The sequence below is a fragment of the Myotis davidii genome, unplaced genomic scaffold (assembly GCF_000327345.1).
Source record: "Myotis davidii unplaced genomic scaffold, ASM32734v1 scaffold6, whole genome shotgun sequence".
Classification (NCBI taxonomy): domain Eukaryota; kingdom Metazoa; phylum Chordata; class Mammalia; order Chiroptera; family Vespertilionidae; genus Myotis; species Myotis davidii.
The window spans coordinates 10091644-10107383 of record NW_006383011.1 but is presented as its reverse complement, the minus strand read 5'-3'; the positions used below and the strand labels follow the sequence as shown (position 1 = coordinate 10107383).

General features: G+C 40.2%; 1 protein-coding gene across 1 annotated transcript in view; it reads left to right on the top strand.

The window, feature by feature from the left end:
• EML6 (echinoderm microtubule associated protein like 6) overlaps positions 1–15740 on the top strand; it is a 195785-nt gene that overhangs the window by 89308 nt on the left and 90737 nt on the right. Inside the window, exons 7-12 of the mRNA XM_006778677.2 lie at positions 1612–1813; positions 4613–4750; positions 6814–7070; positions 8072–8284; positions 13387–13554; positions 14435–14541. Coding sequence (XP_006778740.1) covers positions 1612–1813; positions 4613–4750; positions 6814–7070; positions 8072–8284; positions 13387–13554; positions 14435–14541 — 1085 coding nt within the window. The remainder of the gene's footprint in view (positions 1–1611; positions 1814–4612; positions 4751–6813; positions 7071–8071; positions 8285–13386; positions 13555–14434; positions 14542–15740) is intronic.

Sequence of the window (15740 nt, the reverse complement as noted above, 5' to 3'; positions counted from 1 at the left end):
TCTGGTTTAACATTGCCCTGAATTTTTTTTTTTAAATAGACTTTATTTTTTTAGAGCAGTTAGGTTCACAGCAAATTGAGTGGAATTTACAGAGATTTTTCATATGTCCCCTACCCCATACACACACAGCCTCCCTGACTGCCAGGATCTCCCACTAGAGTGGTACATAATGGGTGAACCTATGTTGACATATCATTATCTCCCAAAGTCTATATAGTTTACCTTAGGGTTCGCTTTTGGTGTTGTATAGTCTATGAGTTTTAACACATGTATAACAACATACATCTAACATATATCTAGCATTATTCCTACAGAATAGTTTCGCAGCCCTAAAAATCCTCTGTGCTTTGCCTATTTATCCCTTTGGTTTAGACTTTTTAAAAAAATCTTGTAATGACGTATTATTATAATTTAATATTAAAAGTATTTTAATAGAGCTAGTTAATACATTAGTCTTTCAATATCATACAGCTACTTTCTTGGTTAAAATAGATTTAAAAATTATGTAAATTTTTTAGGACCTTCTTTTTACTTTTAGTGGGTTCCAATTTTGATGATAAATTACAAGGTCTCCATAATTATAGTCTACATTTTATGGAAAGAAAACCTGGTCCCAGAGAGAAAGTGACTCTTACGTGTGTGGCCATTCAGGTGTAGAGCAGAGTTAAAGCCCAGGTGTTCTGACTTCTGTACTTTCCACAGCAAGCATGTCAACCTCAAAGGCTACTCGGGCCAAATAAACAAGACATGTGGCCCGCGAGTTTGACATGCTTGTTCTACATTAAAGACTCAAAGCCTATCACATCCTTACCTGGTTTAAAGTAGTTATGAAAGTGGGATTGCTTCTGTATTTCTAATTCAGACATGAGAAACTTCACTGTGTGAGTAAATACATAATGAACCCAGTAAGGAACAGACAGACTGCAGGAAGTTTGAGAGGTCACACTCATTGCAGGGCAAGAAGACGGGGTCATGCGACAGAGGTGGAAGTTTGGATTTGAAAGGAACACTGTGCTTTTAGAGAAGGTTCCATCAATTGTTTGATGTTTTGATGATATTTTGAGACTGAAACTTCATTTGCATATTTCTGGGACACGGTGCATCTGTTATCCCACAAAATGAGTCTGGGTTCTGATCAAATACGTACTAAACTTGCCTAATAGGATAGTTAACCATTCTGTAGTACCCGCCCCATATAATTTTAATGCAATGTTAACATCCTAAAGAGAGAAGTGATTATTAACTTTTCCATGCAACTCAAAAGGAAATAATTTTTAAAGGGGTTAGGCTTTCATATAGACCAATTTCTCCCCCTTAAAATGAATATCCAGCTGTAAAAGCAGATAATTATCCCAAGTCAGACAGGAAAGAGCGAACACGCTTTTGCAGAATAGATTTCCAGGGGTGGGAGAAAGGACCGGCACATGTAAGGAACTGGTGACTAATAGCACAGAAAAGATGTAGAAGGCAGTTACTTGGCTGTTGCACTATAAAAATTAAGATGTGCTGCATTGGCCGCTGTCCTAGTGAAAGATATTTACCTTGGGTGTTTTCTCTTATTTGTAAGTGATGTGAAGACCTGCTTCTGTTTGCCGTCTCTGGTTTTGCCAGGCCTCTCCATCCGGAGCGTGTGCTGGAAAGCAGACCGCCTCCTAGCAGGGACCCAGGACAGCGAGATATTCGAGGTGATTGTGCGAGAACGAGACAAGCCCATGCTGATCCTGCAAGGCCACTGTGAGGGGGAGCTCTGGGCTCTGGCCCTGCACCCCAAGAAGCCGCTGGCCGTGACTGGCAGCGACGACCGCTCTGTCAGGTGAGGACCCCGCGGTGGCCATCGTCACCTCACTGACTTCCTTGGGATAACAGATTTATTTGGGCCGAATTTGCTTGTTACCCAGGAACAGGCTAAACCACAGGGCAGAGCCACACAGTTTCCACATGGAATGTGAAGACAATGAGCTCAACAGCGGTTGACTTCTTGGTATTTTGTCTTTGTTTGGCTCCATCCTAAGTCGTGAAATTGTTCTTAGAAGTGAAAACACTGCTGGTGAGATTGGCTTCCGGTTCTGGGAGCTAAGTGCACTCCTGTGTGTTAATAGCGTCTTCCCCTCATACCTTCGCTCCTAATATGTGCTTAAATGGCCGGGGCCTGCACGGCAATGTCACAGGCTCAGTCACTCACTCATCACCATTAGAACTTACATTGCGATTTGCAACGTTGTCTTCAGCACGTGGGTGAATAATGATTTCTTTGTAATTTCTCAGATGAAATTTTGAACAGTGTCCTCAAGTCAAAGAAAAGTGCTGGTTCCTGAGAAAGTCTGTGGTTTTATTGGACCCCAAAGGGTCTCGAGATGGATCGTGTTTTCCTCTTTGAGAGTATGACATCATGTAAACTGAGCAAATTAGTATGATTCCAATATCTGTGTGACTGTTGAAGGACAACATATTATTTAAAAGTGTAAGGTGAAGACTATTACACTGATTTCAGGATTTTTGTATTTAGGCTTTAAATGTGCTTAACAACAAACAGGTCAGAAAAGACTGAGGGATGGTGAGAGGAAGAGACTGATTAAGCGATTGGATGATGACTGCCTCTGGATTTTAATAGTTTAAATAGAACCTTGTGAATTAGACTAGAGGCTCCTGCTCCGCCACCCCTGCCCTTACTTTGTATGTCTGTGAATCTAATCAAGATACAATTGTATACTCGTCAGTAAAGTACAATCTAAAAATCAATTTTTAGCTTCTGCCAAGCACTGTGCCTCATCAATCTAGAAATCAGTGAAGGCAACCCCAGTTGTCCCCTCACATGACATAAATGAGTATTTGGCTTACACTGGTCTTCACTCACTCTCTCCTCTTCTCTTCCTTTTCCTTCCGTCACTCAGAGCTTTGCCCCAACAGCCAAAACAATGCCACCAAGTTAGTCAAACACCTGAGAAACTGGATTCATAACCATCCAGGTGGAAATGTTTTCAAGAGAGTCCTTGGCTTTTGTATTTTGATAAATGTGTTGAGTCTCAGAATCACAAACTTCCCCAAGGAGCCCTGATGGCCAGAATTTGTCTTGGTCTCCTCAACCATTAATTTGACTAAACATCTAAACATTTTAAATGTAAATTTATACAGAGTATGGAAACATAGAAAGGATACAAGACATAATTTCTCGAGAAAGATTAGCTGAGTGACTTTTTAAGGCTAGTACAGTTCACTGAGGAGTGAGGGTAAAGCAAAACTTACATTGCTGAAAATAGTACATGGCTAAAAACAGCATGAGATTATGAATAATGGACGAGGAGGTATTGAAAGAATACCATAAGCTTTAGACTGAACAGTGCACGCTGCCTAAAGGATCAGCAAACTATTCACCATGCAACTCTGCATTGTAAGGCGCTGGCCCCCTCCCTCCCGATGGCAGAATGCATTAGAGAAACTCCACCACATGGGGCCTACTCTTGCCTCTATGGCAAGCATTCTAAGTTGTCGATCTGCCTAATAGATGTTGGTTGTGTGTTAAGAGAAGACTGTCTTAAAAGTACTAACAGGAAGAAATCAGGTACCACAATTGTAATTCACATGTAAACCCTTGTTTGTAGCTTCAAAAAACTAGTTCATGTTTACCCAGTTTGGGGTGCCTGGAATAGGGGTTTCCGGAGCTGCTGAAAAATGTGTGCTAGCCCTGACCGGTTTGGCTCAGTGGATAGAGCGTCGGCCTGCGGAGTGAAGGGTCCCAGGTTCGATTCGGCCAAGGGCATGTACCTTGGTTGCGGGCACATCCCCAGTCGGGGGTATGCAAGAGGCAGCTGATTGATGTTTCTCTCTCATCGATGTTTCTAACTCTCTATCCCTCTCCCTTCCTCTCTATAAAAAATCAATAAAATATATTTTTTTAAAAAGAAAAGTGTGTGCTAGCTGCACTTGACCCTTGACCCTGCTTCTTCAGCAGTAATGTGCTTATCAGCCAGGGGCACTGTGGAGAGGACCTGTGCCGGCCATGAGTGGGCCTGTCAGCAGTGGGGCACCCAGGGAGCTTATGAGGAAGGATGGCATATGACAGCACAGCTGACTTTGGAACCATCGTGGGCAGGGCTGTCATTGGCTCTTCTCCTCAGCTGGGTTTTCTTTCTAGTGGGGGGGGGGGCGGCAAAACAGAATGTGTCTTTCAATCTATATGTGCTTAAATAACACAGTTACTAGAAGGGTGCTCATATATATATATTTCAAAAAATGAACAATAATAGTGTCTAGTAGTGATTCTTATCCTGTAAGTTATTAATAACGATTGGTATGAGTAAAGAATAATTTTTAATTTTCAAAGAGAAAAGTAAGATTTTGTGTGAAGGTAGTGTTTAAAATTTCCTTTTCATATGAATATAAAAATGTTTGGAAATGTTATCTTGTATTTCTTGCTGGGTATTTCTAATGGGGGAGATGACCCAGAGATAGACTAAACCCCATCCCGGGTTCCCAGACATGCCGTGAGGAAGGACACGAGTGCGAAGTGACTGCCTCCTTTCTTGTTATCACACTGTGGTCAGCAGGCCTTCCTGCCGCGGGCGGCCTGCTGATGAGCGTTGGGTTGGTTTTGTTTCTTTGTTCTTGTGCCTAGGCTGTGGAGCCTGGCTGACCACGCCTTGATCGCCCGCTGTAACATGGAGGAAGCAGTTCGCAGTGTGGCTTTCAGCCCCGATGGGTCCCAGTTGGCCCTGGGCATGAAGGACGGCTCTTTCATTGTTCTCCGAGTCAGGCATGTACTGATACTGAAAATGGTATTGAAAGATGCTCTTTTGTAAAATAAATGAACAAAGAGGCGCATAGATACCAAGAACAAACTGATGGTTGCCAGATGGGAGAGGGGGTGGGGGCTGGATGAACAAGGTGGAGGAATTAAGAAGTACAGACTGGTAGTTACAAAATAGTCATGGGTGTAAGAACAGCATAGGGAATGTAGTCAGTAATATTGTTATAACTATGCATGGTGTCAGGTAGGTACTGGAAATATTGGGGACCGCTTTGTAAAGTATATGATTGTCTAACCACTATGCTGTACACCTGAAACAAATACAAAATAATATTGAATGTAAACTGTAATTGAAAAAGATTTAAAGAAAAGTAAAAAAAAAACAAGGATACTCTTTTGTTAGAATTAAGATTCGCCTAGTCATCATGGATGCTGGATCTTAGGAAAAACGCACTTATTCTTTCGAATAGGAACACTACAGATTCACAGTCCTGTTGGTAATGATGAAACCCACACTCTGAAAATACAAACTTCTTTCTTCGGTGACTTGCTTGGCAGCACAGCCTGCCTCAGTGGGCCGATGTGAGACTATATGTAGTCTGTTCATCCCTCAGCGGGAATAATCATGCATCCTGTGATTTGCTGCAAAAACATGAATGTGTTTACTGACAGGGTGCTGCCCCAGTCCCTACTGGTGATGTTACATGGCATATTATGTGTGAACCTTTAAAAAAAATCTAATGAATAGTGAATTCCCAAGCTGATCTGGTCTCACGGGTTTTAGATGAGGGGTTGTGTGCTTGGAGTAAGCCAAGAAAAGAGGAAGCGGGAACAGAGCAGCCTCCAACAGCACCAGCTTGTTAGAGGTGAGCTTGCGTAAAAGATTTCTTCCACAATGGACAATAGGATAGAATATTTCATACTTTATTAATCTCCTGTATAAGTTTTACAGGATAAAAATTAGGATCCACCCTGGTAATTCCTCTAAATGCATTGGCTGTTCTTTTGGCTCACCCATTTTGTGATTACAGAAAGGCAATGCAGCCAGAAATTAGGTATGGCATGTTTTGCACAGAGAAAATTCTAGATAGCTTTGAAAAATGCTCTTGGCACAGTTTATTACACCGAGTTCTCATTACCAGTCACACATAACTTATGACCAAATTGGTGGGCAACATTTTCTTTCTCTGCTTAGTGATGTGTGGAAAGATGGCTAATTACCAGATTTTATTTTCTTTTTAATAGATTTTCCAAGCCAAAAAAACCCATCCCCCCTCCATGACATTGTAGTAAACTGTAGTGTATTATTAAGTGACAGCCGGTGTGAGGCATCATGTGGAGCAAATATTTGGCATTATTTATGCATTCAATTTGTTTTGGAGTCGATGAAGGCATCGTTACTGGCTCAGGGGACCTGCCAATCATAATCCTGCCTCACAGTTGTAGGTAAACCATCAGTGGACTTTCAACTGAGGGCAGAAATTCTTATCAGAATCTGGTCAGAAAGGACATAGGACACTCGGTGATTCAATGTCTGCATTATTACCCTTTCATAGTCAAAGTTCAATAATTCCATAACAACTTAGCATTAAAAATAAGTAGTTTTTCTCTTCTGCTTTTTGAATTTGCTATTCTTGCAGCAAAAAGCATTAAGCAGTTTTCTTGTCCTTACAATATAAAAAAGACGTTTTATTTTTATGCTAACCTTAATATATCTACTATTTTCCATGACATTTTAAAACAATTTTATAAACCTCAATTTTTTTAACAAAAAAACTTAGGGAAAAATAATATATAATTTAATATGAAAGCAAATATGCATTTCATTAAATTTTGGTTCTTACTTTGAAAGCCCAAAATATTATTTTAAATATTATTAATTTTTTCTAAATTGGCTGTAAACTTTAAATAAAGTTTTATATCTTTTTTTCAGAAGTTAATTCTCTAATTCCTGTAGGTACTTCTTCCCTTTCAAACATTTTTTTTCTCTGACACATGTACTTTAATACATGACCTGAGGTTCCTATTTCTAGATTTGCTGCTTATCGCTTTGCTCTTTATTCTTATAGAGATATGACAGAAGTGGTTCATATCAAAGATCGAAAAGAAGTCATTCATGAAATGAAATTTTCTCCAGATGGTTCTTACCTCGCAGTGGGATCCAACGACGGCCCAGTCGACGTCTATGCGGTTGCCCAGCGATATAAGAAAATTGGAGAATGCAACAAGTCCCTCAGTTTCATTACGCACATTGACTGGTCTTTGGATAGTAAATACTTGCAAACGAATGATGGCGCAGGAGAACGACTGTTCTACAAAATGCCGTGTAAGTCATGCAGGTGCCAATGTTCATGAAAAGCGAAACTTTGAAGAAAATATGAGAATGTTATGACCTCAAGGCAAGGAATGTTTTCAGAAACAAGGCCCTCACATCATGGACTCTCAAAGGAGAGATTAATAAATTGGGACACATTAAAATAAAAAAATAACTGCACCACCAGAGAGATCTTGAATAGCATGCAAAGACAAGGCATCAACTGGGCATAAGTACTTATAATTGTTATGATAAAGGACATACACAAAGAATGCTTAAAGATAAGAAAGAGGAAAAATTCTGCAAAATTAAAAATACTAAAGATTTGAGGGTCACATTTTTTATTTACTGTGATTGCTTTAGTCTCAAATCTCTGTTCTTGATAAGCGGAAGCCCCTATTATTTGATTACATGGTGAAATGCACTAGTTGGATTTTTTTAAATATAATTTTTACTTGTAACTCCCCACTGTAAATTTTATACGTGGTTCATCTGACTTATCTAATACTCGTTTAGTAACAGTTTGTGGTACTAAAATGTCATAAATAAAAGACAAATTTCTGAGTGATAATCTTTATGATTTTTTAATGTAAGAGGAAAATTTTAATTAACATGAATCTTTACCACAAATAGTATTTTATCTTAAATTTTTGAAATTAATTGAAAAAGTAATCTTAACATAAAATAATGTGTAACACAATATCACTTCAACTTTTTAAAGTATCTGCCCTATCAGATTAGTTAATGCTCTATTACTAGGTGTGTACTTCTGTGTCTACTTTCTTTGCTTGCTATTATTTCATATATATTTCCGGGTTTGATTCCAGTCAAGGGCACATGCCTGGGTTGTGGGTTCGATCCCCAGTAGGGGGCGTGCAGGAAGCAGCCAATCAATGATTCTCTCTCATCATTGATTCTATCTCTCTCCCTCTCCCTTCCTCTCTGAAATCAATAAAAATATATTTTTAAAGAACAAATGTAACATTATATGAATGTTTGTTGGTTATTTTCAGCCGGGAAGCCGTTATCGAGTAAAGAAGAAATCAAAGGGATCCCTTGGGCCTCCTGGACGTGTGTGAAAGGCCCGGAAGTGAGTGGAATTTGGCCAAAATACACGGATGTCACCGACATCAACTCAGTGGATGCGAACTACAACAGCTCCGTGCTGGTGTCTGGAGATGATTTTGGACTGGTCAAATTGTTTAAGTTTCCTTGTCTCAAGAAAGGTAAGGCCACAGGAGATGTTTCATTTAGACATGTCTTGGCATGCACAAGGCCAATTTTCTTGGTGTCTGTTCCTGCAGACTATTAATTTTATCTTTATATTCATATTACTCTTGAACATTTACATAGAATATGTTGTTGATGTATATGTTTGACCTTCTGAAACATGGGGTTTTGCAAATATAAGTCAGGATTTAACAGTTTTTACTCACCGTTTTGTGATTCATAGCCTCATGTTTCATTTTTAAGCAAGTTCTATTTTATTTACATTTCTGTACATACTCATAATTTAATATTGCAGTAAAATATTGTAATTAAATTTTTATGCTCCTAGCTAATTGTGATTATACATGGCAAAGCAAAGCAAATCCTTTTAGGCATATGTAAAATGAAATCTGAAAGGGATGGCTCTTTCAGATAATACAGTTACGGACCCCTTGTCATAGCACTGATTTTGCAAACCAGATTTCCATAGTGGTGACATTTTTGAGAGAGAAGTTTTATTCAAAACAACTGTCTCTGCCATCACATTTTGTGGTTTTGTTTCTTTTATTGTTGTTAAATCTTATTACCTCAATTTTTGTGGCACTTCCAGGCTTGGTAGAATGTAGCTGAATTAACCCCCTTATAACCTCCTCCTCTACCCTTGCAAGTGTAGGCAAAGCCCGTACGTAGGCTGCTCTGAGACTCCCTGATTGCTCCCTGAAAATCTGATCTTAGCAAAGTAATCAGCAGGGACAAGCTGCTGCCTGCAAACTCTTTCACTCGAGCGATTTTTAGATTGAGCAAGGAAAAAAGGGATCGAAAATGTAATCAGAAAGTCATTTTGAGCTAACCAGCAGTTTTGAAGCAATGGCAATTACAGTACAAAATTGAACATAAAATACGTAGCAAAATCACCATCCCTTACACTTGACAGAATGGACATCAGTTTTAAAATACTTGCACAAAATTACCGCAGTGTGCCAAATTCAAACTCTCTCTCCCTAATGGGTCTTTTGAGTAATAGGGCACATCTTGTTAGAGTGAGTAATGTACTTACAGAAAGTAAGTTAGGCAACTAGAAGGTATCTGGGGATTCAGAAGAAACATCAGTGGGGTCACAAGCAATACTATTGGTCACAAGTATCTGGTCACAACTCAACTCAATGAGAGTTGGTATTGCCTTTGTATCACCAAGCCTTGTAGGGTGAACTTGAATCTGGAAAGTGGCAATGGAAAGGTAGATCTTGGGTTAGGTATTAGAATGGCAGGGTTGGAGGAAGTGGGAGGGAGGTTGTGAGTAATGCTGTCTGTCAAAATGAGACACTTGATATGTGAAAAACAGCCTGGAGGGTGATGGCACGTAGGGGATGCCTGAATGAATGAGGAGGGGTGGACAGCCAGTGACAATATGGGGTGAGCAATAGAACCCACCTCAGTAATCTGCACAGTTTCCATGTTCTCATAGCAAATTGACTTGTTCTACTTTTCATGACTCATGGTTTATAAATCTTGCAATTTGCCTCAGGACATTCAGGCTTTTGTAGCCTTTTTATGCCCAAACTACTGGCAGACAAGTTTATATAAGACTTGTTGATGGAAATAATAGAAGTTGGTGGAACTTATCTCCCTGTCACCCAGGGAACCACTGACAATGTTCCCCTCACTTTTGAACCTGTAAACAGCCAAATACGAGCAGAGGCTGATGAATGAGAGTGTAAGGACGGAGCAAACAGGACCGTTTTCTGTTGTGTAGTGTAGTGCAGTGCAGTGCAGGGCCAGGCAGGTCAGTGTGACTAGAGCGTGATGAGTGAGGGAGAGTTGTGTACTGTGAGGCTGGAGAAGGTGGAGGGGACCATGTCAGGAAGGGCCTTTAGCCTCTTAGAAATGTGGGTTTTAGTCTAAGTGCAGTGGAAATCTATTGAGGATTTAAAATGGAGGCGTGACATGACAAATTTAAGTTTTTAAAAGGCCACTTTGATATTGTGTAGGATGGATTAGGATAGGGGAGGCTTCAAGTTGAGAGATTATTGCAAGAGTCGAGGTGAGAAATGATGTAGCTTGGACAAGTTCTTAGGAACAGATGCAAAGAGAGGTGGTAGAGATTAGGAAGCAGGTAGAACTGAAGGTTTTGCTGATGGATTGGACGTGGGGATAGAGGGGAAGAGAAATCAAGCATGACTCCCAAGTTTTGGGCTTGAGCAATAGGGTACATGGTGGCTCCATTTCTAGAGACGGGAAATGAGAAAGGTAAAGGTTGAGTCTCTGTGTATGTCTTATGGGCATATATGAGTAGGCGAGGAAGGGGAAGGGCAACTCATCAGTTCTGTCCATGGTAAGTTTGAAGCAATTTTAGACACCCAGGGAGATATGGCCCATTGACTATCAGCACTCCAGGGGAGTTCAGAGCTGGAGATGAACATTTGACAGATGTGAGCATATCTACAGTATTTAAAACCAGGAGAGAAAGATCAGTAAGAGGGGAGTTGAGGGCTGAGGCCTGAATCTTCCTGGTGTGGTTCAGAGGAAAAAGAGAGGCCTGGTAAACTCAGTGTCCCAAGAAAAGCCTTGGAAGAGGTGATGTGGCCTTTATTTGTTAAATAAGTATTTAAGTGCTATCTTAGAGGCTGGAGATACATCAGTGAATAAAACCAGCACAAATCCATGCCCTCGTGGAGCTTTTGTTCTGAGGGGATATAGTTAATAAATAAAGTATGAACATGTCTGATGGTGAGAAGAGCTATGAAGAAAAAGAAAGCAAGCAGTGGGAACAGAGTTTTCAGGTCGGGCCGAGTAGTGTTGCTACTTTAAATAAGGTAGTGAGACAAGGTTCACTGATATGGTTTCATCTAACTAGAAACCTGAAGGAGGTGAGGGAACCAGCCTTTCAGGTATTTAGGGAATGAGCATCTCAGACAGGGAACAGCAAGTGCAAAGGCTTAGAGGCAGAAGAGTGCCTGGCATGCCTAAGGAATGGCAAAGAGGCCAGTGTGCCTAGAGAGGGGATAAAGGGAGAGAGAGAAAGAGGGAGAGAGAGACAGAGAAAGAAAGGAAGGGGAAGGGAAGGAGGGAGGGAGGGAGGAGGAAGAAAGAGAGGGAGGGAGGAAGAAGAAGGAAGAGAAAGGAAAAACGATTAGAAAGAGGCCTAAATATTGACACAAATGCCTTCGTGGGTGTTAGTTCCAATCTACCAAATGTGTATTAGTTCTCTGTTGCTGCATCACAAATCCCTCTCCCCAGCAAATTCAGCTTAAATCAACAAACATTATTCACGCAGTTTCTGGGGGTCAGGGACTCAGGAACAGCTTGGCTGGAACATTCTAGCTCAAGGCCTCTCGGGTAGTTGCGGTCACTTGGAGGCTAGTGAGGCCGTGACGGCTCACTCACGTGGCTGTTGGCCGGAGGCCGCGGTTCCTGGCCCTGTGAGCCTCTCTGTGTGGTGCTTGAATGTCCTTACCGCCTGGTATCTAGAGAGCCAAGAAAGAGAGCAAGGAGGAATCTGCAGTGCCTTTTGTAACCTCCTCTTGGATGCCACACGTCTTCACCTTTGCCGTGTTCTGTTCATTTTGATTTATATTAAAGAGTTTATGGACATATTTTTTCTTTTTTCTAGATTTTTTGAGATATAATTGAAAACACTGTGTAAGTTTAAGGTGAACAATGATTTCATATGCTAATATATTGTGAAATGATTACTACTTTACAGTTAGATAACCCATCTATCACCTTACTTAATTACCTTTTCTTTGTGTGTATGGCAAGAAGATTTAAGATCTATTCTCTCAGAAACTTTCAGGTCTACAGTACAGTATTGTAACTATAGCCACCATGCTGTACATTAGATTCCCCAAATTTATTCATTTTATAACTGAAAGTGGACCCTTTGACCAACATCTCCCCATTTCTCCCACCCCAACCCCTAGTAACCAGAAACTTACTGTCTGTTTCTATGAGTTTAACTTTTTTATTTGTGGGCATGTTTTCAAACCAGTGCAAAGAGATAGGTTAAATGATTTCTGATGAGGCTGTAAAGGTGAGGGCAGTAAAGGAAAACCCAACAAGATCTATAGAGATAAGGAAAGAATATACTTTGCTTCCTAACTATTGAATTATCATCAGATAGCATTTCCACCTGACTTAGTTGGAATCTCTTTGATGTTATTAAATCACCAAAACTGATTTAGGCAACTCTTTGAAATAGGCAAGGTTGCTTTTGAGACCCAAGGCCTCCCTTTCCCCTCTATGGCAGCACGCCCCTAGACTTTGGAGGCCCTAATATAATAGGACCTCACCTGGTTAGAACATGCTTTCAGGAAAGGGACAGGTAGCAGTCGTTTTCACCTCCATATAAATCTAAATCATTGCCTCTCCAGTGGGTATTCAATATTTGCACGTGATAGTTGAACAGAAAATTTCTTTTCCCCCAAAGAGATTTCATTAGGAGGACCTGTAAAGGGTAGAAGTATTTCTGAAGGAGAGATGGGGTGCTTGTTGCCCCCCTTAAATCTTCCATAGTCTTTGGAGTACTGGATCTCCACGTGATAAGGTGAGCCGGGCTTGTTTCCATGCATATTATTATGCTGCTGTGCACCAACAATAAATACCCTAGAGACTCCTACCGCAGTAGTTCAACCACAGGTATGAGTTCAAATAGTTTCTCTATTGAATTCACTACCTGATGATGATGTTTACTGAATAAAGCAATCAATTTAAGAGAAAAAAATTTCATTCTCCCAAATGTGCATCTACATGACCCCAAACAGTAATTTGACTTTTCCCACAGAATAATTTTCTGTTTCCTAGTTGCAAGGACTGCCCATTTTATCTAGTATTCAAAGAAGGATGTGTAAGCTATTCATTCTTTGGCATTTATTTTCAGAATCAGTGAAGCAGTAGGCATTATTTGGAACAAGTTTGGGTGGGAGGGAGGGACGGCTTCAGATCCATTTTTAGCTTAATCCATACTGGGATAATTGAGATATTTTTTGGAGCATTTGCTTATATGTTATATGTAATACTGAAAATTATTTTGTAATACATTCCTGGATAGAATGCAACTTTATAACCAATAAATTACACATATATATATTTGCATGACTAATCTTCTTAAAAATATCTTCAGGAGCCAAATTTAGAAAGTATGTGGGCCATTCTGCACATGTCACCAACGTCCGCTGGTCTCACGACTTTCAGTGGGTATTAAGCACAGGAGGGGCTGACCACTCGGTTTTCCAGTGGAGATTTATTCCAGAAGGTGTCAGCAACGGCCTGCTGGAAACTGCACCCCAGGGTAAAGCCAGTAATAATTTTTCAACATCTGTTTATTTTTCAATAAAAGTTTCAAAGAATGTTGTAACATCTCTTCTGGAGGTAAAGAGTTACAGCAATTTCAAAAAATTCATTCCTATAATAAATTTTAAAGTAAAAAATAAAAGAACAGAAAAAACTTTAGAGACAACTATGGGTCATTTGGTTAATCTCCTTCAAAGGATTTTGCTTATACCAAATGCAAGTTGAAGGTCTAAGGTTTACATGAAGAATTAACCACTGAAGATAACGTGAATGTGTATGTTTCCACCTCCTTAGGATGGTTATAATGGGCGATGGGTCTGCTCGGTCAGGCTGCGGGGCGACAGGGTAACCTTTGGAATAGATAAGCTGCCTCCAGAATGGGTTTCAATGAATGGTCCACAATCCGGGCCAGTGTTTTCCAGCTCAAAGGATGTGTAGTCTTTTTATTTATTTATTGTGATGTCAGGAGGAATGATGAGGTAATAAAATGAAAAGCTGTGTGGGGAAAGATTGTTATTGGGAGGGATTCTGCAGCGACCTTGACCATAGCAATTACTGACAGTTGGTGGGCATGTTAACAGGCTAATGAGGATCTTTCCTGAAATAAGTGGTTGAATTTCCTTTTGAACTAGCCCTCTCCTTGGTAAAACCTGCCCCCCTTTTTGTTTGCCCCTTTCCAGGTAAGATTTAAAACTCAAAGGTCGGTGATCTAATAGAAGTGTGGAAATGGAGTGTTGATTTACCCTAAATGAAAGCTGATGTAGTTATTTTTGTTTACTTTCATAGGATAGAAGAAAGAAAATATTTTTAAATAATATTTTTAGCTCTTTGTAGAGGTGCAGACTTTTTCCTCTGTTTCATGGGTTGTGTTTCCACAGAAGGCGGCACTGATTCCTACAGTGAAGAATCGGATTCAGATTTGTCTGATGTGCCAGAGCTGGACTCTGATATTGAGCAAGAAACTCAAATCAATTATGATCGCCAGGTCAGTAAGCAAGCAGCCTCCTAACAAATGTCTCATAACCCAGAATCTCATTGTATTTGGACACTGACTAAAAATGGTTGGTACTTAGGCAGAAGAGAATCAAACAATAAGGAAAATTTCATTTATTTATTTATTGTTAATCCTCACCAGAAAATATTTTTCCATTGATCTTTAGAGCAGAAGGTGGGGGGGGGGGCTGGGGGGGGAGAGAAAGGTGTGAGAGAGAGAGGTGAGAGAGACACACATTGATTGGTTGCCTTTCACATGAGCCCCTAAGTGGGGGCCAGGGATTGAACTTGCAACCCAGGTGCCCTTGACGGCGAATCGAACCCATGACCCTTCAATGCACAGCCCAGTGCTCTAACCACTGGGAAACACAGGCAGGTGTTGAACACTTCTTATCTTTAAATACAGGTTAAAAATAAGACATTTACCTAATCATATTCTTAAAAAATATTTTTAGGTGGAAGCGAGTAGCCAAGTTTCAAGACTGGATGACATTTGGGGTTTTCTACCTCCCTCACACCTAAAACTTGAAAATATTTGGAGAAAAACAATGAGCAAGCTGCCAGATTTTGTATTCCCTTAGCAGATCATTAAAGCATGTATATTCTTTACAGAATATGTAGTCTTGGAGCCACAGTAGTTTGCAAGTGAGCTGTTACCTGGTTTCTTTCTTAGTTTATGGAGACCATTATCCATATAAGCAAAGTAAAAGCCCAAATACAATGCACATTATCACTCCAGTCAGAAATCACCTCTAGTATAAAAGCTGGACAATTACATCCAAATTGGGTCCTTATTTTTTTTTTAAGTAGGCATTTTATTTTGGCATGAAACCATAGTATTATACAGAGCAATCCTTCCAGGGTATCTGGACACACATTACCTTGTTATGGACATAACTAGGGGTTCTATTCTCTTCCTTCTCATTTAACAGAGGTATGTGAAGCAGATTCTTTACATGAACACTGAGTGAATAAGATTTCAGGTTTCAGACCCAGCAACTGTCAGACAGCTGCCACGTATTGGGTGTCTCTGTGGGGCCACATCCTGTGCTTTCCATACACCAAGTTCAACTCCATGATAACCCTGAGAGGTTAAGTAATTTGCCCACATCCACATCGCCTGTATTATCAGGCTAAGAATGCAGATCTGGGCTTCTCTCCAAAGTGCACATTCTATGTACTACTTGGCTT